The 27,309-nt window shown below is 38.9% G+C and overlaps 1 protein-coding gene across 1 annotated transcript in view; it reads right to left on the bottom strand.

Moving 5' to 3' along the window:
* The window catches only part of PRTG (protogenin), a 76,642-nt gene that overhangs the window by 42,077 nt on the left and 7,256 nt on the right, over window positions 1-27,309 (bottom strand). Inside the window, exons 3-7 of the mRNA XM_005521754.2 lie at window positions 3,730-3,874; window positions 2,603-2,736; window positions 2,171-2,308; window positions 876-1,034; window positions 171-330 (exon numbers count right to left, since the gene is read on the bottom strand). Of these exons, the coding sequence (XP_005521811.2) occupies window positions 171-330; window positions 876-1,034; window positions 2,171-2,308; window positions 2,603-2,736; window positions 3,730-3,874 (736 nt within the window). The remainder of the gene's footprint in view (window positions 1-170; window positions 331-875; window positions 1,035-2,170; window positions 2,309-2,602; window positions 2,737-3,729; window positions 3,875-27,309) is intronic.

Below are 27,309 nucleotides of genomic sequence, written 5' to 3' on the forward strand. Positions count from 1 at the left end.
ATAAGCCTTACTGATTATAGGTACTGATTAATGTGCACCCATCACTACATTTAATGTCCCATTTTAGGTTGACCTGAGTTCTGTCTTGATTGTCTATTGCTAGGTACTGTAATGTCATCTTCTGGTAGCACATCACTAGCACAGCTCTCCTACGGCAACTGCCATCTTACCTGTTGTACATTTTTATTCTCCCATTGGAGTGTATTCTCCTTCCATTTTTTAACCATGAAATTTTGGGGGCAGGATTTCCTTCTGCTTGACAAGCAAAACGAGCAGTACCAGCTCTAGGCCTTGTTAAGCTTTCTGGCCATTCCACAAAAGAAGGTGGAGCTACAGGTAAGTTACAAGAGGAAAAAAATAGTTTTCAAATCAAGCCCCTACAAATGCAAGGACAGTCATAACAATAATAATGATTAGTTTTCCAAATAAACCACAAGCCACTCGAACACATATACACAATCAGAAAGCACATTCCTTGTAAACAAGGCACATTTGTTTAAAGATACACCAGCTGCACAGATAGTATTTTTTCATCCATTTATGAATATAAACAAATCAAACTCCAGACTGTGACATACTGTTCTACTTGGTTACAGGGTCCTTTTCTGTGTTGAGAGCCTGTTCCCAGAACAAATATTGCACCTGGGTATCTCCAAGTGCTAGCTCACAACTCAGATCTCGAGTATCTGACACTTCTCATCTAAGTCAACAGGCAGAAGAAGACAGTCACAGTTCTGTGATCTGTTCAATCTCTGCAGTCTCCCTACATCCCTCGGCACACCATGTTTGAGATAAAATGTCAGCCCAGCACACAGCAGAGCCCAAAAGGACAGCCAGAAGGTGTTCAAACACACTGAAGAGGGAAGTGGGCTCACCCAGCACAGAGAGAGTTGCCATTGCCACTGTGAAGTTGCGAGTGCCAGGAATAGTGGCCCGGCAGACGTAGACACCTGCATGCTGCACCTTCACGTCAGAGATCATCAGGTTCCCGTTCCCAAGGACTCGCGTGTTGAAGACATCAATGGACTTATGGTCTGTTTGAGAGAACACCAGAAGTGGTTACAAGGCTGTTCATCTAAATAACTTACCTAAACTGGGTTGTCTATGCAGGAATGGCTTAAATTAGAGTATAAAAGTCAAAAAATGCAAAGGAAATCACAGTTGAGCTTTCAGAGGTTTCCATTTTGTATTTACTTTGCTCTTCACTAGCTACCTGACCATTCAGATGGCTGGGTCTCACCACTTCTTAAGTGGTTTATACCTGGAATTCACCACCTCAGCTAGAAGTTAACCTCCCATCTCCCTAGCACTATGATTCAGTTCACCACTACCAAAACCCATCCACAGCATCTTTACAGTGATCAACCATCTCCTGAATTTTGCTGCAGATAAAACTAACGTATTTGATTACCATGTATTTTCTATTTTCACAGCAAATCCTCTATGACTATTTTGTGAACTTTTTTCCTACATGTTTGTCTATAAGATCCACTGAATCAACCAGGAAATACATGTTTATTTCTTACACTTCTAGAAATAGAGGAAAATTTTTCATGGTTTGCTTCTACATGGAAGAGGAATGTTTGGAAGTTTGCTTCAACATTTAGGTACATATTGGAATGAAAACAGAAAGTAGTTTCCATGGAAAAAAAAAAAAGTGATGCACTGCTCAATGTTATTCTTACTGCATTCCCTCTTCTCCCCCTCTAGGCTGACTGTCCTGGGTTAGTCTATATTTATTCATAGTTCAAATGGCCCATTAGCACAAGGTGCAAATCACATTCTCACAGGGCTTCTAAGAAGAAAAGTGGAAGGAATTCTTCCAGGTCTGTTTCATGGATGCAGCCATCCCAACCTGCCCCCACCACGGATTCTATTCCAGTCATGGATCCCTGGAGGTCATCACCCCACCCTGCCTGTCCCTGTGCCCAGGGCAGTGCTGGATTGACAGCAGAAGCAGGGAATTCAAAGCTTCAGAAAACCTCAGGGCTTCTTGACAGCAGTACTGAACCACAGAACTGAAAGAGTTTCACTCATCCTACCTGAACCTACTAATCGTTACCCTCTACACAAAGCCTCAGAACAGAAACCTAATTGCTCAAATCCTTTCTTTCCAGTTTTACTTCCTCTCCACAGGCTGAAGGTCACATGGGGTAATTTTAAGACCTACCTAACCGGCTCCATGAGATGATTGGCTTTGGATTCCCTGTGGCTACACACTCCAGTATGACAGTTTGATGAAGAGATGCTGTAATGTTTTGAGGACCAGCTATTATAGATGGCTTGTGAAAAGGCTTCAAGTCTGAGGCTTTGCAGAGATAAAAAAAATGATAAAAAGTGAGCACAGTTGGACAAAAACTCAATTAAATAAGAAATAAAGCTTTTTCTTTTTTTTTTAGGGACACTAGAAGTCACATTTACACCAAAGCCTTATTTAAGTAATTGGGGAAACTTATATTGAACAATATTTTAGGACAAGATAAAAGCAAGCAAAATTATTTGGACAAGTGGTTTACCTACAGCTTTTCAAGGTTCTTAAGAGTTTTTGCTATACTGTAAGAAAGAATATGGTGGCACTGAAAAAATCTCATGTGGTAAATACCTGGAATAACACTCAGCACTGCCTCGGTGCTTTTACGTCTATTGGCTGCAGTTGTGGCAACACACCGGTAACTCCCAGCATCCTTCTGCTCAACACCATAGATCTGAAGCACTCCTGTAGGCAGAACAGTTATCCTGCCACAGACACCAAAAGTAAGAAATGTAGATAAACATTCAGCCAGTGAACACCACGGTGGAATTAACTCCTTGATTTACAAACAGCCATTGCTACACTGACCTGGGAACAGCAGGCTGGAGACTCTAAACATTCCCAATACATGACTCACCTTCCTGCCTTTCTGAACTACAGGGGAAATTCCCCCCAGCACCACGAAGAGCAGATGAATTTACTTTCAACAAGCAGATCTTTCTCACCCTCAAAACCAACCATCCCAGCCTCTTTAGCCTGCTATTACATTCATACTGTTCAGGTTGGCTGATATTTTACAGCAGTTTCTGATACATGGACATAACTGGTGTACAGTTCCCAGAAACCCACCTATGGTTTCAATTTCTAATTTCTCTTTTTCCCTTCCTTTGCATGTGGGGTATCTTAGACACTTTCAACTGGAGTTATAGGTCAAAAAGCACAGGAGTCAGTTCAAAGAACACAAACTGGAGATGGAAAAGAATCTAACAGCGAGCAGACTGTATTCTTCAAGTTAATCAGTTCATGAGGAGACCCCTTGCATAGAATTTCCCTGGTATCAAGTATTTTAACTCAATTTTCTGTATATATAATTCCTTATTGTCCCTCTAAAGAAAAACAAGTTCAGCATCAATTCCTCAGTGAAGGCAATCCCATTCAAACCACTCCCAGAGCCGAAGTTCACCCATTCCATTCCCCACCGCAATGCCAGTTCCTGAGGATGACTTGCATACAAAATCCACCAATAAGAATTCAAAGATCAGTGATTACTGTGTAGACAATAGTGGGTGACACTGATCTGCACTCATAACACTTATTTAAAATTCATTATCCAACATACCTATGACGTGCTATTTCAATAGTTGACATGGAACCTTTTTAATGTAATGGTATTGCAAGGATTCAGATTTTCTTCTTGTAGCAGGATCAAAATGACAACAAAGAATAAAATACATTCTAAAATGTGTAACCCTACGTACCTATCCATGACTAAGGGTAAAGTTGTTCTATTCACTTCCCATGTCACAGTGGCAGGAGGGTTTGCTGTTATTTTACAGGCAAATCGAGCTACTCCACCTTCTTGGACTTCAGTTGAAAGCGGCTGGACTTCAAATGCAGAAATGGCTAAAAAAAAAAGATCATAAATTTTAAGGGACTAAAGTGAGAAAAAATTCCTGGTTAAATCAAACTCCAGTTCATAGATCAACTTGTAAAAACACCCAGAAATACTTCACATAATTCTTTTATTTCTGTATGCAAAGAAAGATGGATCTAACTGCCTTGTCAGCTTAGCTCAATAACATGTTTTCACTGGTTGAAGGTTTACTTAAAATAACTTTGCTTTAACCTAATTCAGTAAAAAAAATATTTCAACAAAAATAAATATGACATGCTCAAATAGAATTAAGCACACAAATTGACTGGCATGCAGCTGGAAACCATATCAATTATTAGACTAACAAAGTTCAAGTCAATTCAACTAGTTTGGGACAGCCTTAAAAAATTTGACTGCAATAGGAAATTTCCAAAACAACTTTTGGTTCCTGACTCACTTTAACAAAAGAAAGCATTTGCAGAGTTATACAGATTGATGTGTGGTAAGAAAAAGAAATCAAAAAAATATCTCAAAGTAAGTTTAAGCCAGTGAGAACACTTTTATCCCAACAGTCTGAGCAGTCACCAAGCTGACATCCAATGCACAGAGCATCAAGGTCATTTTGAGCATCTACAACTTGAGGAGTTCACAACGTTGAGCCAACTGGAGCGACAGATCAATAGATACTCTGCAGCTAATAGCTAAGAAATTGATCAGTTCTTGGATTTCCTTGCTCAAAAATAAGGGAAAGTAATACAAAACCTGCTAATGAATTGCTTATTTACTTCTACTTACAACTAACAGAACAATTCAGAAGCAACTCCTTTTAGATAACACAACACAAATAATTTCACACACATTTCTACCTCCTGTAGCTGCAGAGGGACCAATCTCTATAAACTTAATGGTACTTCTTTTATTTGTTAAAAAGTCAGATTCCAATTAAATTTCTACTCCTGTATATGTGATACAGAAACATGGTTGCAATAGATAAAACAACAGTAAAAAGTTACTTGTCTCTTAATATTCAAGTTTTGTGTTTAAGTAATTTCTCTATTTTACCTGTTTATTAATGGAAATGGTTTTTCATCCTCAAAAATGCCATGATGGATACATAGCACTGATGCATGCCAGGCATTCTACTGAGTGCTCCCCCTCCCTGTCATTTTAATGGTACAGAACAGCACTGAGAGATTAATATTGGGGTGTGAAGGAAATGTGAACTCACCTGATTGCTTTCCCCCATGCACAAATTAACCCCTAGCACAGACTTAACTACACAACTGAAAGATTCCTGTTACTCACATGCCTATTTCACTTTCCAGGTGTGACTTTTTTTTACTCTGCATTCCTGTAGCTGCATCAGCACTTCAGGAATGAGTGTTCCTAATCACACTAGCAGTCAAAGTGTGGCAGCTTTGTGAACAGACCTCCCAAAGACTGTGACAAGACAAGACCACAGAAACACCTCCTACAGCAAAACCACCTGGAAGCTGTTGGAGCCGTGTGATGGAAACACCACGGTCACTGTAACTAGGTCTGCACCTGCAGTGGGGCTCAGACACCTGGACAAGGGGAGCAGAGATGCCCCTGGTACCCACTGTTACAGCCAAACCTCTTGGCAGCAGGTCTGCATGGCCCCAGACACTCTGAGGCTGTTCCCAGCTTCACTGCAGCCAGAACTATCCTCTCTCACCAGCAGAACTAGGTTCCACTTTTTGCTCTTTCTTTCACTTTTTAGCAATAGCAGGTTCAAGAACACATAAAAACTCCCACAACATGCATAAAGCTGTTACAACAAAACTCTTACATTTAAAACCTGTTGGGGGAGACACAAAAGCAGTTCTTGCCTTAAACCAATTTTGATTGCAAAGGAATCATCAGAAGTAAAAAAGAGGTTTAGTTTTCGGCTATTTACAAAAGCTCAGCTTCACAAAACAGACTCAGTACAAAGTAAATAGCCTCCACATAGAGCAGGTTATTCCCATGTCTCTAAACTTTCTGGATTTGCTTTGTGCTGGATTTGATGCCATCCAGCTCTCCTGTAGTCTGCCACCACAAAATAGAGAGGTGGGGAAAAAAAAGAAACAGGAACAAAAGGAATCCAAGTTTGGCTTGCTTCCTTCCCTCCTTCTTAGTTCTAATTTCTCCCTACACAAATGTGTGTTCACCTGGAGTCACAATAATATTTCCCTAGTGCCATTCTTAACATATTTTCTTTCTTTACAGAAAATACAATGCTTTGCATTCTCCATTTATTTACTGAAAGTATGATGCAGCAAACTAGACAAGTCTGCTCACATTTCAAAATAGAATTTTTAGGACTGTAATAAAGGCACAAGTGATATGAACAATCCAAACCAATTCAATGTGAGTTTCAGAGCCATCCTATAGCACAGCTGCACCACAGGCAGTGACGTAAAAAAGGATCATGGCAACAAGGCAGAAAGGTAATCATACAGGCTTACTGAAGAAAAGCTCTTTCACAGCTTTAAAAGTTTCATCTCCACTGGAATTATAAAATTGCATCCAGAATTTTCTTATATTGGCACAGTTACCTGAAGAGACGCAGTGAGACAAATGAAACATAATTTAGCTTTTCATTTATGTATATAAAAAGAATAATTTACCTCCATGCACTCAGTACATTACAGCTGTAAATTAAAAACAGAAGTGAGACTCTCAAGTACTACAAAGCAAACTGAGGGCAATTAGTATTTCACAGACCACAAAATGCCATCACAATAGCAGGCAAGAACAGGTTCAGCTATATAGAAAGTCCAGTGCAAGTTGTTAATTGAAGCTGATATGCAAAGAACATTTTTCCACCTGAGCAGGAACAATGCATCTCCCCTGAAAATTCATCTTTAAAGACAGCAAAAGTCACAACTATGAAGAACTGCACAAAATCTTTAAAGAAAACCAACTTACTAATGCTACTAAAAGTAGTTTTTAGAAACAATCCCTTCTTACCTCTTAGCTAATTTTATATAATGTTTATCAGTTTAGCTCAATACTTGCTCCCTCTATATTTCTTTACTCACATCTCTGGTTTCTTCTTAATTCTGACTTTATTTGTTCCAGTAAAATCTGTTTTTACAAGTCTATTGCTGTCTCATGAAATCTGACCTCTTTGTAACAGGCTTATTTTCCTGGCAAGCACTGATTCCAACTCAGAACCCTAAGAACAAGTCATTAAAGCAGTGCTGTTAAGAGGCCAGAGCTCTATAAAATGGATAAGAAACAAAGTCTCAAGAGACATACCCTGCTCCCAAAAACAACCCTGCAATGCAATAAATGTAAGTGCCTTTTTATTTGAGTTTCCCCCCACCCTTCTCCAGTCTATTTAATCATTTTGTTCCCAGATTTATAGCCAAAAGAAAATGATGATACTACTCTGAAGCTGATGCTACTCTGAGAAGTTGATGCTCCCACCTTTTTCAACTTGCAAGGTACTAAACGCTGCTTACAGAAGACAATAAATAGAAACTATTTACTTGTACAAACTCCTGAAATTGATGTGATAGGTGTGTGTGTTTGTATGGTCACTTCTGAGAATGAAGATCTTTACTGGGCAGAGCTGTGTGATTTATGCCATCAATGTTATCTATGCAGAGAGAAATCAGACTTCAGTTCTGGTACGAGTTCCTTCATTTACCACTGAGGCAAATATCCACAGGTTCAAAACGTAGATGTTTGCTTTCTGTGACAGGCTGATGAAGTATGGAGAGCTGTTGCCAATGTACATGGATTGAATACTATCCTGCATCATGTAAAAACTTTCTGTGTACCTAAGCAGGTTTAACCTAACACAGATTTAACTATTAAATTAAAAAGTCATACTTGAGAAGCTCATGCCTCACACCTTTTGTTTGTTTGCATGCAGCAGCAGTCCTTCACCAACTTTAATTATGAAAAGGACCAAAAAAACAAGCAAAAATAAAGAAGCACAGCACACACCCACTTAATTCCCTCCTGAAATGAAGTCCTGAAGCTTGCTGCAACACAAATCCAGTGACTTGCTGCAACACAGATCCAGTGACCTGCTGCTCCCTTACATACTGCACTTTCTACTTACACACTTCATGTCTTTATGAACTCATTTTCTGAATGAGCTTCCTTAACAGGCAAAAGAAATTCCAACAACTTACATGTTGACTACTGTTTCATCACAGCTGACTCTAGCCTAAGACTGGACTACAACTGTGAAATAAAAAACCTTTAAGAATGAAAGGTAAACCCAGAACAGAAACAGTAGCACAGTTTTCAACTAACCAGAATGCACCAAATATTGAGAAACTCTGTAGCACGTGATAGTGATGCTTAAATGTTTCTCAAGAGATAATGGCCACTCAGAGAGATGGACTGCTCAGGTGGAAAGAACAAAAGTGCATAATGCCATAAAGGCATCTGTTAATGCTATTGAGAATTTCACAATAGCCCTAACCCTTCAAGTGAAACCAAGAACCTTTCAATTTTTTTTAAACTCTCTGATGAAGAGATTTTTTTTCTCATTTGAGAAAAATAAACTTGTATGTTAAAGAGAAGCTATGGCTTTTCCCAAAGAAATGGATTTCAGGGAAGCACATGACAACTCTCGTCTTCTTGATCTAGTTTTTATGACACACCTTCTCTGAAACAGTGTTGAAATATCCAACAAATATACATGTGCATTATATTTTAACACCAAAGCCAATCTGCACGTATTTTCTTGGAGTTTTTGTAGTTTCTCAGTTCTTGTAGGAATGAGGTTTAAAAGAGATTATGAAAGAAGTTCTGCCATGCCTTTTGGCTATATAGACACCCATTTCCAATGATTTCCTGCTCAAATGGCACACTTTGTTCTGGATCTGGATTTGGAATAAACTTTATATGAGTATATACCAACAGATCCAGACACTTGGCAAGACTGCAGACACACAGCTCTTCTCATTTCTGAACAAGCATGTGGAGTACACAGGGCTGGGGCTGTCATCAAGTAATACAATCTTCCCTGAGTTTCCCAAGAGATGCTAATAAAAACCAGGTTTTTTGAAGTCCAAGTTCTGCTTATTGCATACAGTTCAGAGGTGAATGCCACACAAATACAGCAACACGGGTAAAGATTTTCACAACTGTAAGTGAAAAGGGACTACTGTGAAAGGGCATCCTGTATGTGCTACCACAAGCAGAGTGATTTCTTGCACTCATCCTTAGAACTTTAATCCAGTGTTGTTTGACCTAGAATTACTATTTTTAAAATGAGAGGCATAAAAATGAGAGATTTCAATGGAAAAAGAACCTAACCTGTAAGGAAAGATTAAAAGAGCTGGGATCTGATTAGCTCTGGGAAAATAATCTCAAGAGAGAAGTGATAGTCTTACTGATTAATGAGAGTCATTGCTCCCTCTTTTCCCTAATACTGCTCTGTATGTTTGTAAGACCAGAAAAAGCAAGAAGAGGTTTTGGCTCCAGCATGGGAAGTTCAGGTGAGGTTGCTGAATGGAAATGTATTGGAGCAGGCAAAATAGGGAGGCAACTGCATCTGCAAAGACTTTATCTCACTCATTGTTTGTTAAGCATCTCTAATGGCCATTACTTAAGGCAAACAACTGAGCTGAGATGGAACCGAGTTCCATCTGTAAGAGGAAGTGATATCAGCCAGAACACATTTGGCCCTTTCAGGCACAAAGGAAAAGTGTCAGTTCATTCTGACTGTCATAAAAGACTGTAATTCAAACAACATACTGGTAATGGCATTCTTATGAATTACCAGAGATTTAACTCTCATGGTAAATTGCGCAGTGTGGGTTTTTCACTAAAGTCAGCTGTTACTTTTAATTTCTGCCAGAATGGTTGGAAAAATAAGCTTAACTAAAATACACTTTTTCTATAACCTTGCATTTTAAAGAGAGATTCTGAAACTGCATGTTTTTGTGCTACTATTGGGTAAAACTTTAGTTTAATATACTTCGTTTTAATTAATAACCAAACCATGCTGAAAGCCTGATACTTAAATTTAGTTGGAACAAAATTAGTTGCTTTACCCCCAAAAAATCAGATGTGTACTAAATAAATAAATAATCAGATAAATAATACAGACTGCTGCCTGTACATCACTGCCCACACATTAAGAACTCAATGAAAATTATGGAGAATGCTATATCAGATGCTTAACTTATTACACGAGAATTTTTGAACTGTATTCTTCTTTCTCTGTATTAATAATCCCTGGCAGTAAATGCTATCACACTTTGCTATGCTAATGAGTTGTTCTGGCCTAACAAAAAGCAACTGATAGCAATAAAACAACTAAACAACTGTTTTCTCCTCCCAAAAATCTAAAGCCAGGGAGAGAACCGTAGTGTTCATAGGCCTTTTCTCAGATAACTTAAGGCTCTCAGGATGGTTGTTCTTCTTACTTGCATGCTGAGAAATACCTGTAGGAGGGAAAAAGGGGAGGAGAATAGTGACCCATCCTGTTCCAATCCCTGTGTTGCTGCAGGAGAGGAGAGCAGAATACTGTTCCTTATCCTTATCTAATGCACAAGGAAATTGTGATTACAGATTGAATCTCCAACACTAGGACCCACAGCTTTTAATGTCCTTTAACCCAGGCACAACCACACCTTCAGTGTCTTTCCAACTCCAACTGCCTTTCTTTACACTTCAAACAAGCTTTTCCAGACAATTTCACTTCCAAAGGTGGCATACATTTTACAGGATTAATGAACCAGTTCACCAGTTTTAAAATCCATACACGTGTGTGTGCGTGTATAGCATAACTCCAATAGTGAGAAAAAACACGGTCTTTAAGCTATCTCACTTCACCCCACTGATATCTTGGGAAAAGCTTTGCTAGAATGGCACCTTGTACCCTCTAATCCCAAATTAAACTAAATCCTTTTAATGTGCAACAAGGAGATTGTTGCTATTAATCCCTGGATTTTAATGAGGTACTAACACTAAACTGTTAGACATGACTTTAAAATCAGTATGTGCTCAAATTGCCTGGAAATGTGGCCAGCCTGCTAAAGGGCATTCATTTTACCTTTCTGTTTTGTTTCCCAGCTTCCTATTTTAGCTTTAATTTCTGCCTTTCCTTTGTTCTTTTGAGCTGCTTACTACAAACACATTGGTTTGCCATAGCTATGACATGTAATTTCTCAATATAAAAAAGATCACTTTCTTGGGAAATCTAGAAGTTGCACATAGAAAGTGTGTGAGGAATAGCACCCAATTCAGATATTATGTAACAGAAGAGAAATATTTGAAGGGAGAAAGAAAAACAAGAGGGAGACACAATCAAAAAGCAGCCTTGAATTACTGGTATCAAATCTGAGGAAGAAAATCCTTCCCTTTAGTATGACCACTATAGCAGCAGTTTTAAGGATGATAGTTAAGAATTGCATTGAAAAAGGAGAAAGGAGTCCAGACTTGAACTATTACCTTACAATTAAATAATAGGGTTAAATGAGACTGAAACTGCCACATTGATTGACACTATCAATAACTGATATGGGAAATCTAGTAATCTCTCTATCCCACAATTGTTTTAACCATTTTCCATTTAGAATCTCCTAGCAGGAATTTTAACATTTTAGTGAAGGTGGATCAGAATTACAGTTTGCACAGAGCACAATGATACTCTACAGCAGTTGTTCTGATACTTTAGAAAACCATGCAGAGTGGGAAATTACAGAACTGCACTTTTATGAGCTGCTCTCTTAGCACTATAACTTGGGTTCCAGAAAACACAAACCTAATAACAGTAATAATAAAAAGAAAGGAAAAAGCCCAAGTATTGCAAAAAGCTAACAAGATTAGAAACCCCATTTCTATAGTGTGAAGGACACAAGCACAGAATATGAACCAGGTTTGGCCATGAAAATTGACATTCCAAAAACTGACATTCCCTTTAGACAAAACTGATCCTTGACACCATGTGTTCCTCACGTTTCAGTTCACAGAACAGTACTGTTGTATCTAAGGAGCAAATTTTTCTGAGGCATTAGCCTGCAAAACCCTTTCAAAATCACATTCTGAGTTTTGGAGGGACCAGAAAATACTCTGCACAGAGGGGTAATTCCAGAAAGCTTTCACTGATAAATACCAAGAAGATCCCAGATGAGGTGATGAGAGAGGATTTGGGCCATCTGCCCTTTCTGCTATTCTCAATTCATTACTTCTGCTCTGGACAAATCTTCTCCAAGGCCCTGACTGCTCAGCTAAAAGCTGAGCTCCTTTGCACAGCTTACTGCAGCTTGCCTCCAACATAGTGCCAGACAATTTGGGAATCTGCTCTGCTAAAACTCATGGTCACCCTATTGCAAAAACAATTACTCCAAGCCTACCACACACTTACTTCCACACTAAACTAAACAGTGAGAGAGAAATGCAATAGAGAAAGTAATGGAAAAGGTAAGAAACATAGGTATGTTCTCATCTTTCCTTTCTTCTCTCATATTCTTGACAACTTGCACAGATATCTAAGAAGTGCAATGTTTAGAGTCAATAAATTTCAAACTAAGAGGCACATCACCAGGAATCACTGTCCAATCTCTGATAAGAAGGGAGAAAAGAAATCTTTAGCCTCATATACAAACCCCATACCTATAAAATACAAAGCAAAACTATTTCTTTGTGCATTAAAATCTTTGCACAGCAATGTCCAATGTCCCTGCTTAAAAAATCAAAAATTTAAAAATTGCCCATTCACAAACAACCCACCACTTTTCTGGTACTGAAGAATGCTACAATCTAAAGGCAATGAAATGGAGAAGCAAAGAGGTCAACAGCCTGAGCACCCTCGAACAAAAGTTCCCTTGGAGATGTCAGCTGCAATCTCATTTGTTTCCTCTAACACTTTCAGGTCCTCCTGCTCCTTTCTTTAAAGCTCCTAATTCAGTGGCTGACAAATGATCATTTTAAAAATCCCTGTACAGGAATAACCAAGTCTGAATTTGTCCACTGAAGATCACTCAGCTCTCCATCGTTTGGGCTGGGACTAGATTCTATAAAAGTGCTTATGGCCACACACACGCAAGTTTCACCACCAGCTTCTCAAAGTTAAGGCCAGTCTGAAGTTTCATATATAGTATTTTCTCTTCCTGAGATCCTGGAAGCCACCTAGGCTGTCCTGGACCAGGTTTTTAGGGAAATGTACTCATTTATCCTTTCTTTGCTAACTATATCCTTATTCTTTCATTCTTACAGTATCCTCAGAAAGAAGGAAAATACCTTGTCTTCTCCACTGTCCTGGTTTCAGCTTAAAAACACAATATCCACATACAGAATGGAAGTTTTGTGAGCAAGTTTCTGATCTATTCCAGTGCAGAAAATCAAGAGAAGAGGATTCAAGTGGATACATATTGAAGACAGTTCACAGAAAAGGAGGAAAACCTTGAAAAGTTAAGAAGAAAATACCTCAACACCCTCACAATACATCAGGAATCTGATACTGATCAAGGATAAAAGCAATAATTTCTTCTCAGGATATACTGTACTTTAACAAAGGTGCTCTTTTTTCTTTTGCTAAACAGGCAGCACTAAATATTGCAAAGTGTTAACCTTAGCACCAAAGAGCTCATAATTAGCATGTCAACTCTGTATGTTATGGAAAAAAAAATCTCAAAACAGTTGAAGAAAACTGTCTCCTCAGATGTGGCTAACCATTCATCAAAAAGTTCTCTTTAATGCAGAAACACATGCAGGCACAATTCAACAAGGGGTCTATTAGAATGTACTGTTCCCTCCTCACTTCTCCAAACCACTGGAACGAACACACAGCTTGTTATCCATGGCATATGAACATAATTGTGACAATAATTGGGATCCTGGGCAACAGCAATGTGCAGATAAAATAACAGGAGGATCCTCACTGACACACTACCAACCTGTGAATGCCTTATTTGAGCTTGTTCTCCTACCCATCAGGTGCTCTTAGAGCCACCTCATTCCATCTGAGATGAGAATACAATATGGCAATGGAAGGGCATGCATCAGAACTCAAACTGAGAGGGAAGAACGTACAGGGTAATACACCCAGGTCTTTCCATTTTACTTCGGTAGAAGCAGCTGCTGATAGTGCAAAAATGCCACTCTAGCAGCTACATGCAAGTTACTCACATGAGTACACATCTGAATCATTTAATAGGAGGCAAAAAATATACCACTACCACCCCTCCCAATAAAAGCAGACAAACATACCACCTCAGGAGTTATCACTAGCACTGTTTTAAAGGAATTAAAAGATTGAGGCTTTGAAATATGTGGATCTATATATTCAACTGTTTATTGATGGTGTGACTGACATTCCTTACTGAACCATGTAAACAAGCATGGGAGATTTGATCTTTTCACTTCTGAAGGCATCCCAGCTGGGGTTTTCCCTTCTCAGTCTATCTATCATCCAGGCAACAGTGTGTGGCCACAGAAGGCACAATAAATGCTAATGCACTTATCAAGGAATTCCCCTCTGCTCTTCTGCAGACAAGAAGCATAGGAAATAGGAGAGAAAAGGCACACAGTAAGCCACATTAACCAGCTTCAAAGCTGTTCTACTTGTGTGGCTGCATGCATTCAGGAGAAAGAACACACCACTTTTTCCCTTGCAAGGACTGATTTCCTTCAGCAGTTTGCCCAGTGATTGCCTTCTAGTATCTATGCTTAATCCCACAGATGCCTTTCTTTGGAGTCGCTGCCATTCTGTGAAGAATTAGTTCTGCTTAATAGCCCAACTGTTGCATGGGGAACATCCAGCACAGTTTTGCACTTTACAACATGAAGACAAGGATCAGAACACAAGCATGATTTTGCAACAAAAGACATGTCCCTTCACAACTAACCTAATCAGGCATCCAAAAAGAAAAACCAAAAAATCCCCACAAAACCAAACAAAAGCAACAAAACTAAAATAAACCCACACAAATCAAAATAGAATGGGAAAGATTTAAAGATTGACTGCTATGATTCTAAACTTCCTCAAAGAACAAGAAAAATTTAATAATCAGTTAGTGCAACACAGAAAAGACAATTTCAGCACTTTGCAACAAAAGTGTGCAGTGCTGGAAGCATAAAGCTGCCCCATTCTGAGCAATGAATTTCACTGCAGATGCTAGCAGAAGCATAAGACCTCTATTTATCGGTCTCGTATCTCTAAAAATAAATAAATTCTATTCCTGGCTAAAATAAAACTAGACCCTAAGCAGAATGCAAAACCCACTCTTCACCTCACCCTGCCTAACTCATCAATCAGAGGAAGCACCAGAGAGCACATCCCAGGCCAGGAGTGGGGCCCCACACATTCCTGTGCTGCACCACCCACCCTGCGCCTTCCCTCACATCTGGGGGAAGGCAGAGGAAGGGGTTTCATTTCATACAGTGGCAAACTGACACCATCCCCATATGAATGAGTGTAAGCTGATATGGTGGTGCTGTTAAGTCTCCAGACTGTCAGAAACATTATTCCTGAGAGATAGGAGCACTCTCCTTTTTTTGCTTACAGTGTTTCAGAACCAGCATCCCAGGATGAAAGACCATCTCAATGCAAAAGGCTGAGCAGGGGTGCTGGGAATTCAAACCTATCAGCCCCCTCTCCAAATGTCAACATTTCCTCATTCCCACGGGGAAAGGAAAGAAGAAATGCCTCCACTCTCAAGGGCCAAATGCCTGCAGCTCATTTCCCTGTCACCAAATGCCCCACTACTGCATTACACAGCCCAGAGAACTCACCCAAGAACAGTCTTTCAGCAGAGGGTAGTAACTAACTTAAAATTTGAATGTCCTAAACTTTGAGAGCATCAGGGAGAAAATCAGAAACAAATGTCACACAAAAAAACCAAGCAACATAAGACACTGTCAGTACTACCTATTTATTGAAGCTACTTAAATCCTCTAATTAGATGTTTACCTGTAAAAATATGTAGGTACAGGAGGGGGAAATGTTTACAACTCCTGCAATTTTCACATGAAACAAATCAGAAGTGCAGCTTCCTCAAAAAAATTATTTTGTCTTCAAATGTCTTTAGAGGAAGTCACCTCGCTAATGAATGATTGGATGGGAGGCATTTGTTGGACTCCTGGATTTCCAGTTTGACCTGTCATAGCACAACCAGACACGTTCTACTGACAATACATTTAGTTATTAGATTGCTTATATTTTCCAATACACAATGACAACCAATTTTTCCTTTCCATGATTTTTAAAAGCTCATTTTTTGTCTCCAGCTCAAGGCCATGAATCAAAGCCACCAGGGAAGCACTGAGGGATGTGTTATCAGGAGCCCAGAGAAGTTGGTATTCCCAACTCAGACAACCTACTCCAGCCTGAAACAAGCAAGTCCCAAGCAAGGCAACTGATCCCTGGGAAATGCAGCTCCTGGCAGGAGAGGAATACCACCAGGCCTCCATGAAAGAAGGCTGCCTATTCAACAGGTGTTTTATTTATCCCAGGTTTCTGACACATATGTAGAGGTGTATAACAAAGAAGTGTTAGCAAGGTTAGATTATCTCAGACTTCCATCTTCCTTTGTGCTCTTAAGGTAATTAAGCCATTCATTTATCTTGACAAATACAAAATTCTCCCTTTTCCCCAAAAAAGGAGGGAGAGAAAAGGATACAATAGATCAAGCTTCACTACATTTTCTACTAAATTATGCACTTGTACTTCCATCAGCAGAAGTAAAATACCTTGGCCTGGAGCCAATCAGAAATCCCATATAATATGTTCAATAAGCCAAATCAAAACAATGCATAGCTTATGAGAGTGGGGAAAAGAAACTTGAAGGTCATATTTCATCTGCTGCAGCTCATCGTGTTCATTCAAAGGGAGGCAGAAGGTTAACTGGCAGGATCTGCTCCCTAATGCCTGTTACTTCCAGTGGAAGGAGCTAAGCAACGACGTGCTTTGCTCAGTACTTCGTGAAGAGGAACAGCAAGGAAATCCGAATTCTAAGGAAACACAACCCAGCTGGAGGGCAAGTGGAAAGAGGAGCCTGGCAACACACTGAAGCTGAAACACACCTCCCCAGAGCAACTCCAAGTTGGTTTTTTGGACATACTAGCTGTAAAATTGAAAACATGATTTGAGCTTCATAATGCATGGAAACACCTTCCACGTTTTAAAAACAGAAAAAAAAGCTTTACAAAAAAGGACATTCCAAACCAGCAGAAGGAAACAGCTCTCCTGAGCATTTAGAAAATGCCAAGTATATACAACAAACTTCAGGTGAAAACAGCTACTAGATAGAAAATACAAGGTTCTACACACAGCTTTACCATTGCTTGTATTGTCTGGAGGAAAGTAATTTCTTAGCTTGAAGGATCAAGCTAAGATCTAATATAATGATCTAATTTAAGGATCTAATTTACTTTCTTCTCACTTTTCCCTTCATCCAAAACGGAAGCAACACACTCATCTTTTACTAACTTGATGCTTTCCTGGATTGCTCAAAATTATATGAGCGGTATTAGGAATATTAATATTCATATAACACACATATTAAATCTACGAGTGAGATTTACAGTAATTAATATTCTTAACTCTGTCATATCAACCAATCACAAAAATCTATGGACTTTTTGGCAGAAACACAGTGGGGTGGACAAGTCACAGAAAGGATGGGAAGAAAAACAAAAACCAATCCAAACAAAACAACCCTACTGCACTGATGGAATGGAAATTATCTGTCCCTCTACGTGAGCACCACACTGCACTGATAAACTAAATCTTTCTTTGATTGAAGGCCGAATTAAAACGGAGCAATGCAGGAACTCTTCTGACCCAAAAGTAATCCACTCAATCATATAATGCATCCCCTTCCTTTTAGTAAAATGAATAGCCCTCCATAGAACCTTTTTCTTCCTTGACAAGTCCTTGACAGAAGAATGTGAATCTGGACAGTTAAATGAATCAATCACCAGCTGCTAGTCTAGGGCCAAGATGGTGAGCCGAGGGGCCTGCCAGAGTTCACTGACCACTGGTCAAAGCAGGACAAAGGCTTTGCCTCTATGAATAGTCTACTCCTGGGATCCAAAGGTCACTTAGCTGCCTTGGAAACAGTCCCCTTTGGTTATTTAAAGTTCTCAGGCTATTCTGCCACAGATATTATTGTTTCAGGTGGTCACCATCTTTCCCCATCACAAGTTTGTGAAAGGCGAGGCAACCATTATTTAGATAAACGGAGGACAATGGTGAACACGGCAGCAACTAAATAGTGAGGAAAAGAACAATTAAAACAAATAAAAACAATGCTTTATCCTTCCCCGTAATTCCAGCCTCTGAACAGGCCTGTGAAAAACTTCCTCAGAAAAAGAAGGTCCCAGCACCCAAAGGTACAGATCCCCAGGAGGATCCAGATGCACACATTGCACCAAAGGAATGAGGTCTTGAATACTCTGCTGCCTTTGAGATTCTTTACATTAATGTACCAGGAAAAGCAACAAAGAGACAAACAAACAAACAAGTATTGGAGCTTTTCTCTAGTTGCGACTGTGGGGCTGTACTTCCAAAAATCTGCCCTATGGCTCACCATAAGGCCTGTAGCCTAACAAGCAGGTGGTAGTCCAGGCTATGTGGGGGAGTAAATATTTGAGAGAAGAGACAGAACAGATGAAAGAGGAGGTGAAACCCACAGGTGCCAGCTCCTCCACAGCACTGGAGCCCACAGTCCTGCCTGGCACCTCAAAAAAGCTCTTCTCTGTACCAGCAATACACCCAATTTCATCTCAGTAAGAGATGCAATTTTTACAGAAAGAGTAAATTTTGTACTGACAAGCACCAGAGAGTGCATAGATGAGCATATGTGGTGTATATATATATATATATATATATATATATATATAAATAAAAATATTACCTGAGGAGAATTACTATCAAGTTAAAGTTATTGCTAAATACATGCTCAGATACCAGAACATGTTTTGGTTGAATCAGGAAGTTCTGACAAACTTACTTGTTTAAGAACTTGCCACAAGACCCTCTGTTACAAATCTTCTTTTCATGACATCCTGCCCATATAAAATTATTACTTTCAAGCATATTTGTTTCATTTTTTTAAAATTACATACATCATTAGATAAATGAAGCTAATCCCTCACACATTCAATATATCTCTATATTTGTGAATTCACACATGATGAAAATTTCTCAAATGCTCAGAAGTTGGGAAACAGAAGAAATTATGCTGTTTATGTAACTGATTTGCTCTGTTTATATACACTCTTTAGGAAACAATACAAGTGCACAATTGCACTTCCCCCACTATTCACAGCACCAAATGAATGGTGCTCACATAATGAGCATCTATTCAATATTTTGTTTTCTCCTCTCTGTTCAGTGTGTGGCCTCATTCCTTGTTTATTACAGCGTGTTAAGCACTGCCCTAAACAGAGTTACCAGCTTCCTTCTGGCCTTCCCTGCAGGGCTGTGCACGACAGTTCTTCATAAATGTTCCTGCATCCATTTTCGCAACACCTTGAGATTATGTTCTATTATTATTTTAATTTTACTCTTGGGAACAGACAAACATTTGGATGGGGGACTGAAATATTCACTAAATTTAGACTTCCAAGACACAACACTGATCCTTCACAGCACTCCATGTGTTGCAGTCATGGACAGCTCCCCCAGCTTGTTGCAGTTCCAGCTGACCAGACCTCAGAACCTCATATAAAATATTAAGGCCATAAGAAATACATAATCAAAGACTTCCCATGAAAAGTTGGGACAAGTGGACTCGTGTCACATATTGCAGAAGCTTCTGGCTGAAGCAGAACTGCATTTTTAATACTCTAAAAGATTCTCAGACTAGGAGATTATTCTTTGTCCTTTTAAAGTTCCCAAGGGAAGTCCAGGCCTCCTGGGTCCACATTCGATGTCCTGAAAGACCAGCTGCTCTGATGAGCACTCTCTTGAGTCAGTCTTTGCCAGATCCCCAGTTCTCTTCCAGTCTGAACTTGTACCCACGGCAATCTGCAATGGAGCCAAGCCCAGGCCCCCTTGCTCCACAAGGTTCTCCTCAGTCTCTTCCCGCCAATACCCTTCCTGACCTCTAGACACATGAGACCACTCACACCTCCACCTCACCCCCTTCCCCTCCCAAACTTCCTCCCCAGGTAATTAGAGCATTGTTTCCAGCTTTCCATGCCAGCTGGTTTCTCCAGGCAGTGTTAGATCACACTTCAGCTCCTCATTAATGCAGAACAGGAAAAAAAAGCAAGTCTACATCTGTCCAGGACTGCTCAGAGGGAAAGCCCAGCTTGGTGTTCACAAGGAACAGGCTCAGCACAAACATCACCTCCTGCCTTGAGCTACTCAAGCTGAGGAAAGCTGTGTGAACATATGCCAAAAAATAAAAATGTTTGAGATTTTTCCTCAGAACTTACAGGACAAATTCTAGTCATAGCAACAACAAAAGCTACTTCCAGACACAAAGACCCCAATATGTTCCATGTCTCTGTTCCCTAAGTAGGCATTTCCATGCTGTCCTAGTGAAAAAAAAAAATACAGAGGAAACAGTTTCCTCTTCAATTTGCTCTAGGGAACAGGATAAACAGTCCTGATGAAATATATTGTATTAGAAAAATTAGAAAGCAGAGATGAATACTGACATGACAAATTTCTATCAAAGATGTTAACATGTCAGAAAATTAGCAACTACAGTTCTACAATATAAATATTCGGTAAATTTAAGATCAGAGTGCCACTAGCCCCTCAGAAAAAGATCATCATTTGCACACACACACAAAAATAAATGAGCAAAAGAAAAGTCTACCACTGATTGTTAATTTTTTTTCTTTTTTTCGCAAGAATTATGATTTAAAAGCATCAATAGGTTTCATCTCTACTATGTAAAAATAAAGTCTGGCAGACAATTCTCTCTTGGGGCAGGCAGTGGGGTGACTTTTTATACCTTCTTAGAAAATCATGGGGTGTTTTTCCCATTGATAGAACTCTAGGCTCTGTTGTTCCTTCAGAGACATTCTTGCTAAGAGGACTACAGCCAGACCACACTAACAATTCAAACCTGTGTCACCTCACCTAGCACAAATATTTCAATTATTTTAAATCAACACCTTGGTGAGGTTACCTTCACACTGCTATTTCTTGAGATGGTCAGAGCTCATCTACCAGTCAGTAGTTGCCAAAAAGAGATGACAAGCTCTCCCCAGATAGACCCAAAGCTTTATGTTTCACTGCAGTTTCTTTTTTTAATAACTTCGTGTTTACATCATGAGTGGACTTTCATATCTAGTACACACCAACACCCCCCAGGCTACTTTCTACTAATGAAGGTCATTAAAAAAACTGTCAACATTATAAACATTCACTAAACACAAAGCACAGATTTCGAAGTGCTTCATTCTCTCAGTAGGATCTACTTCCAGGATCTCCTCTGGTGCACAGAGTACACATAACTCTAAAAGGAAAGAAATATTGTTTCTATACCATGGCTAATAAAATTCTTCATGAAAAATATTTATTCTGTTGTAAAAAGTGACCATTTTCAATAAAATCTCTGACCATAAAGGAGTCTAATATACTACCATATGCTCCATAAAGATACCTATTAGAAGATTAGATATGTTGCCTTTTATGTATAGAGTTTCCTGCAGCTATTTTATGATAGATAATATAGGGGTTCCTTTAGTATGTACCGGTTTTCTTATTATTATCGTGTATTTATCCTAAATAAATCCATGCAAAACCAGTAATTATATTGAGGGGGGAAGGGAGGATAAAGCCCTGTTTAGATTTCAGGGATTCACCATCTGAAAGCTTTTATTCTTCCACAGTGAAGGAAAGTTATGACCTTTGACATGTGGCCATGGTGCCAAAGAAACTGCTCATAAATGTGTGTCAGTAAAGAAGCAGAAATCAATAAATTCATTTAATCCAGTGAACTATTATGTAGTGAGACACAATATATTTTCAAGAGCCAACTGCTCTACTCTTTCTCTCAAAACCCAAAAATTTTATGTAATGGATTTTTTTGGATATTCAATTTTTTGATGGTATCTTAGACCCTTTAGTAAATATTTTGGTCAGTTATGGCACAATTTGTTAGTCCATTCATTTCTGTTTGAAAGATCCCTGATACAGCTGGATTCAGGTAGCACAACAGGAACACTAGAAGGCAGGCTGATAACTATCTCTGGTAGAGGTTGTTAATAGGATATCTCACAGGAATCAAACACTGGCAGGTGTTAAAAGTGTGTATTTTTTTCCACACTGGGTGCTCAAGAGCAGAAAGAAATGAAATACTGTTCATCATCCCAAACAAAGTAATTTCAAAAGAGCACACAAAGCACTATTATAGAGGCTTTCAGCAATGCATTTGGTCACCTACCAAAGACTGCAAGAATCAGCAGCACTGGGTAAAGATTATGGCCATTAAAAACAAGGACTAACTGCCATGTGCTGGGAATGTCACAAAACTCCCATCAATGCTCCCAAGAATTCCACAGTGAATTTCTTGTACGTGGGATAAAACCGAGCTGCCTTCCTGGCACAGACTGGCTGAATTAATAAAAGCAGGATCCACTTTCAACCTCTATTGAAGATCAGTGATAAATCTGCTTGCAAACTGTGGACTACAGGGCTGCTTGCATAAATAAGCATTAAAAGCAAGAGGGAAAAAAAGAGCTGGTCATATGCTCACTTAGGCTTTTGAAAAGGAGGTGGGGGAAGGAAGTTTCACCCTTGTAATTTGGGACACACTAGGTACAAAGTTTCTCCTCAGGCCAAATGACAGAGTCATGCCAGAACTCCCAGAGAATATTTCCAGTTAACATCAATTTACCGGATGTCACAGACAAGTTTAATGAACAAAATGATAAATGTCTGTCAATGGCTTCATAAAGTCAACGAATTCTCGTTACAAAGAACATACATAATGCACAGCGCTGCCTGAGGCACATGTTACAGTTATTAGAGGTTTACTAGAGATCTTGATGTGGATGGTGAAATGGTAATTTAATAATTTACCCTAGTTAATTTGCTGATAAGTCATCTAAGCAATTTATTAATATGTTCAAGATTGTACAAGCAGGAGTAAGCATTTAAAATTCTTCTGCATGTTCAAAGACTAAGTTTTCTTTGAAAAGATAATGGGTTATTTGAAAACTTGCAGTTGTAACAAGTTGTCAGGCCAAAAACAATACTGTGTAACATTGACCTGGTTTTATTGTACATTATTGCAATGGCTATTAAAACAGCTTTTTCTTAATCATAATTATTGCCTGATTTTAAGTGACCAGCAGACCACCTGAGACAAGATATTATACTTCTTCAGAATCATTTTTACCTCATCTAAATTTGGGGTCAAAACTGACCTCAAGGTATCTTATGACACTTCCCTCCTTTGCCACAGCTGTGAAAATAAGCTCCACTGGAAAACAGCACCTCCTTCCAGGCATCAGACAGAATAAGGAAGGAGGATCACCAGAAGCAGTTTTTCAGATCCAAAGCAATGTTGTAGCACATACGTGACAATTTATAAGAGAAAAGGAAAATACAAAAACTAATTAAATGCAGAAAAACCAGCCCGCACCTGACATGAGAAAGAAAGAGTGGGAACATGGGAGAGGACACAAATGATGAGAAAATCTTCAATGCTAGAACAGATCAGCAAATAAATTAAAAGCTTTTCTATTTGATATGTATTCCTCTCCATTTTAAGGTGTACAGAAAGTGTCTTGATACAGCTTAAAAGAGCTGACAGACTAAATTTGTAAAATACTTTAAAAAAATAAAATTTTATTATTTTAGAGGGAGAAGATGGGCCATTTCTACTTCACATGAGAAACTCACTCTACAAAGGCTGAGATATAAGCTGATTTTCTAAACTTATTTTAACTTGTTTGGACTTTAGTCTGAAATGGCTCAAAGTTGAGCCAAGAAAACCCCAGAAACATGAAGGTTTTATACAAAAAACTCTGACCTACTGGAATGAGAACAAACAATGTATTCAATCTATGTGATCAGGATTATTATCTGAAGACACTAAAAATCAAATTTGAAAATAGAAATTTGCTTCTGTTCACGGGATTCTCTCCAGTTTCCAACATTTATTCATCACCATATACAAGACGTGCACCACAAGCTGTAAACACTTAGTTTAACTTCCCCCTCAGCTATGTATTGAAAGAACACCAGATGACATGTTTAATGCTTTTAATAACTTACCTCTTATTACCTCTTGTAATAAAATACCTCTTACGCCTGGTCAATCTGTAATTATTCCTTTTAAAACTCTCTCTCATAATAATTTCAAATAATTTCAAAATTAAACTACTGCACCTCAGAGCTAAAGAGCAAATTTTTAACACACTTCTAAGCCAAAGTAAATTATTGCTCATTATTAAATTCTAAATCATAATTTTAGCATGTTCTGAGGCTAGAGGATTAGGACAAGGTAAGTTTTGCTTACCTTGTGTCATCAATACACCAGCCAGAGCAGCTTGCAACTAAGACAGACTTTTCTCCTTCCTAAAACATTGTGTTTGCTCCACCTAAAGCTGCAATTCCAAAAGTCTTGCACATAATGGAATTTGCTGCCCACGTTACCATCTACTAAAGCATGTTCTTGGCAAAGATGTTCCACATCAGAATAAGATAGAGTGAACAGAAGATACCAGTCCCCTGGTATCAGTCAGTACACAGGAAGTTTTCTTCCTAAGATTCTGTAGATGGGAAAATATATCAAAGACAGACAAACTAAGATAGACAAACCCTCTGCAGCTGGTTTCATGCCTTCCACAATACATTTCTGCCACCATTCTAAAACAACAACCATCTTACTTGTCGCTGTCCAGGAGAATTGTACCAGGACTCTGATGGCAGACACTGCTTTCAAACACAGTTTTTATTCAAAGCTGGAGGTGTCATTTGCTCAGCAGTATTCTACCATTGAAAAAACTGGCAAAATACAAGTCAAAATGTAACTGAGGTCTTGAGATGAAGATGAAGAAAATGTGAGGTCTTGAGAGGAAGAATTGATGGTTGTTGTCTGTTTTGTGTTCCAGGAATCATTCCTTTCCGCAAAGCTTTGCCCACGTGCAGAAACAATGTCATAAAAACACTTTCATATAATTTATGAGAATAAGGGTGTATTGTCACTACTTTAATCAGAAGAGGAAGTCAGTTAAAACTGGTATAAATGCAAGAATCATGACTGCAGAAGGTTAAAGACCTGCACTTACTGCTGGCTTTCTTCCTCCCCAGTAACCCTGCCAGGGATGGTGAAGTAGTGTCTTGGTACATTGCAACTTTTGCCTCAAATTATTAAATCCTGATTAAAGCTTTGGATATAAAGTTTGTTGTCAGCATTCCCTATGTCATTTATAACAAGTTCACTTTCAGTATTTAATTTCTCATGTTGCATTCTACTGCTCTGACATCCAGTGAACAAAAAGCTACTTACTGAATACTATTGCCACAATGTTCAGGCTAGAACCAAACTTGCTCAGGCTCAGCTACTGGAAAATTTACAGCTGTCTCATCAGCCAAAGGCAGAAAATACTCTGGCCACAGTGGGAGTTTTAAAAGTTGTTTACTGTAATATTGGCACAGAAAGACTGAGGAACCCATAGATTTTTACCCCATAAAATACAAAGACTACACATTCTTTCATTGTTTGGTTTGATAATATGAATTTAAGTGAACTTCAGAAGCAGTCCTGTCTTTCTCTGAGGGAAATGATACCTAGTTTCTATTTCCCTATATTGTAGATGCTCTGATGTGTCAGAAACCTCTACCAGAACTACAGGAGATGGGCACTTGAGAAACAAGCACTTTGAACAGGGCCTTGAGATGCTAACTGTATTATCCAGATGCCACTTAATTTATTTTGTCTTCAAGGGCATTTATGTTGTTAAAAACAAAACAAAAAAAAACTTCCACTCACCTAAAACCAAATTCGATTTCATTGAAAAAAAACCCAACAAAACCAACAGAATAACTATTGAAGGTTATGAAACAAAGTAAAAGCAGCAGAAAAAGAATCTGTCTAGTAATGCTTATTTATATTTTCCTCTAATAAATTAGGAAGGCCATCTCCCTCCAAAGTTTTTACATACAGACAAAACAGAAGGCATTTACAATAATTCCATACACTAATTCATAATTACACTGTTCATACTCAGGTGGTTTCACAGACATCTCTTCCCTAAGTCTGCTGCTTATGTCTTTAAAAAGTAACAATTTAATCCATGCAACCAAAAATTGTTTCCACTATAGAGGCAGGTTTTGGAAGGCTGCCAGATGGATTTCTAACTCCCAATACAAATGACCGAGTGCAATTTTTTTTCTACCTCTAAGCTCAATTGCTGAGACAATCAACTTTAAAATGTAGACACTGCTTAAAATGCTGCTGCTTAAAAGCTACCTAGAGGTTGACCCTAAGAACTAATGTTGACCATACAACCCACACTTACTCAACAAAATGTGGAGTCTTGACATTGTTGATTACTTTTTCACTTAGGTGGTGATTACCAGTTATAAAGACTGGAAGTAATCAATCCCAATTTAACAGCTGGGCCTATTGATGAAACAAAAGCAAAACAAAACAAAACAAAAAAAAAAAAAGCAAAACTAAGTAAAGATTATGCCCACAGTTTTGGAGATAAAGTGTGGAAAAAATACAAAATGCTGAGGAAAACAACTACTAAGCACAAGTTTGTCCAACAATGGGCATGACCATATTTCTGTAGGAAAACGCTTAGTAACTTTTAAATTCTTCCTCCAAGATTCTCTTTTGTCATTGTCTTAAATTGTTCTGCACACCATCAATAGCCACAGCTGTTAAATTGTGAAGACGTGACAACAAGTCTCTAGGCAAACAACTGCTCAGAGTGAGATCCTTTTCTTTAGGATAATCAGAGCTGGCTGACAAAAGGGGGCCTTAGTGAATGCCCTTTCAACAATTTCTACACCAAGAAATGCAGAGAAAAAGGGAGGGGGAAGAAGGGAGCAGTGGGGGGGGGGGGGAGCACCACACTGCAGGAACAGAACAGCATCTTTTGCTGCCATACATTGCTTTGCAGGTAGGAAAGGAATCTCCACAGGTTTGTGTACATAGCACACACAGAACTTGCACCAGGTAAGGAGTGATTTTGGCCACAGCTCTGACCAACATCTAGCACAGCACCATGTTTTCCTTCCACATTTCTCAAGTAGGTGAAGGTTTTATTAGCTATAGAGTGCCCTGCCAGAAAGATTGAGTATTCTTTAAAAAAAAAGAAGCTAGTAAAAACTTTATACATTGTAAAGTTAGGTTGATAAAAACTAGTAAATAAACCCTGACAGCTTTGGTCTGACCAGCTAGGAAGAAAAGCAAGGGCATGGAAGGCCTCAGTCTGGCATCAGGCTTGACACAAATTTGAAACTGAGGTGTTGAGGAAACCCATAAAAAGCTTGCCTCTCAAGTGACATAGTAGTGGAAACACACTGTTCATGTACACTAAGCAAAGTTCTATACATTTT

The sequence above is a fragment of the Pseudopodoces humilis genome, chromosome 16, assembly GCF_049639895.1.
Source record: "Pseudopodoces humilis isolate 2021_Gansu_Grassland_sample_001 chromosome 16, ASM4963989v1, whole genome shotgun sequence".
Classification (NCBI taxonomy): domain Eukaryota; kingdom Metazoa; phylum Chordata; class Aves; order Passeriformes; family Paridae; genus Pseudopodoces; species Pseudopodoces humilis.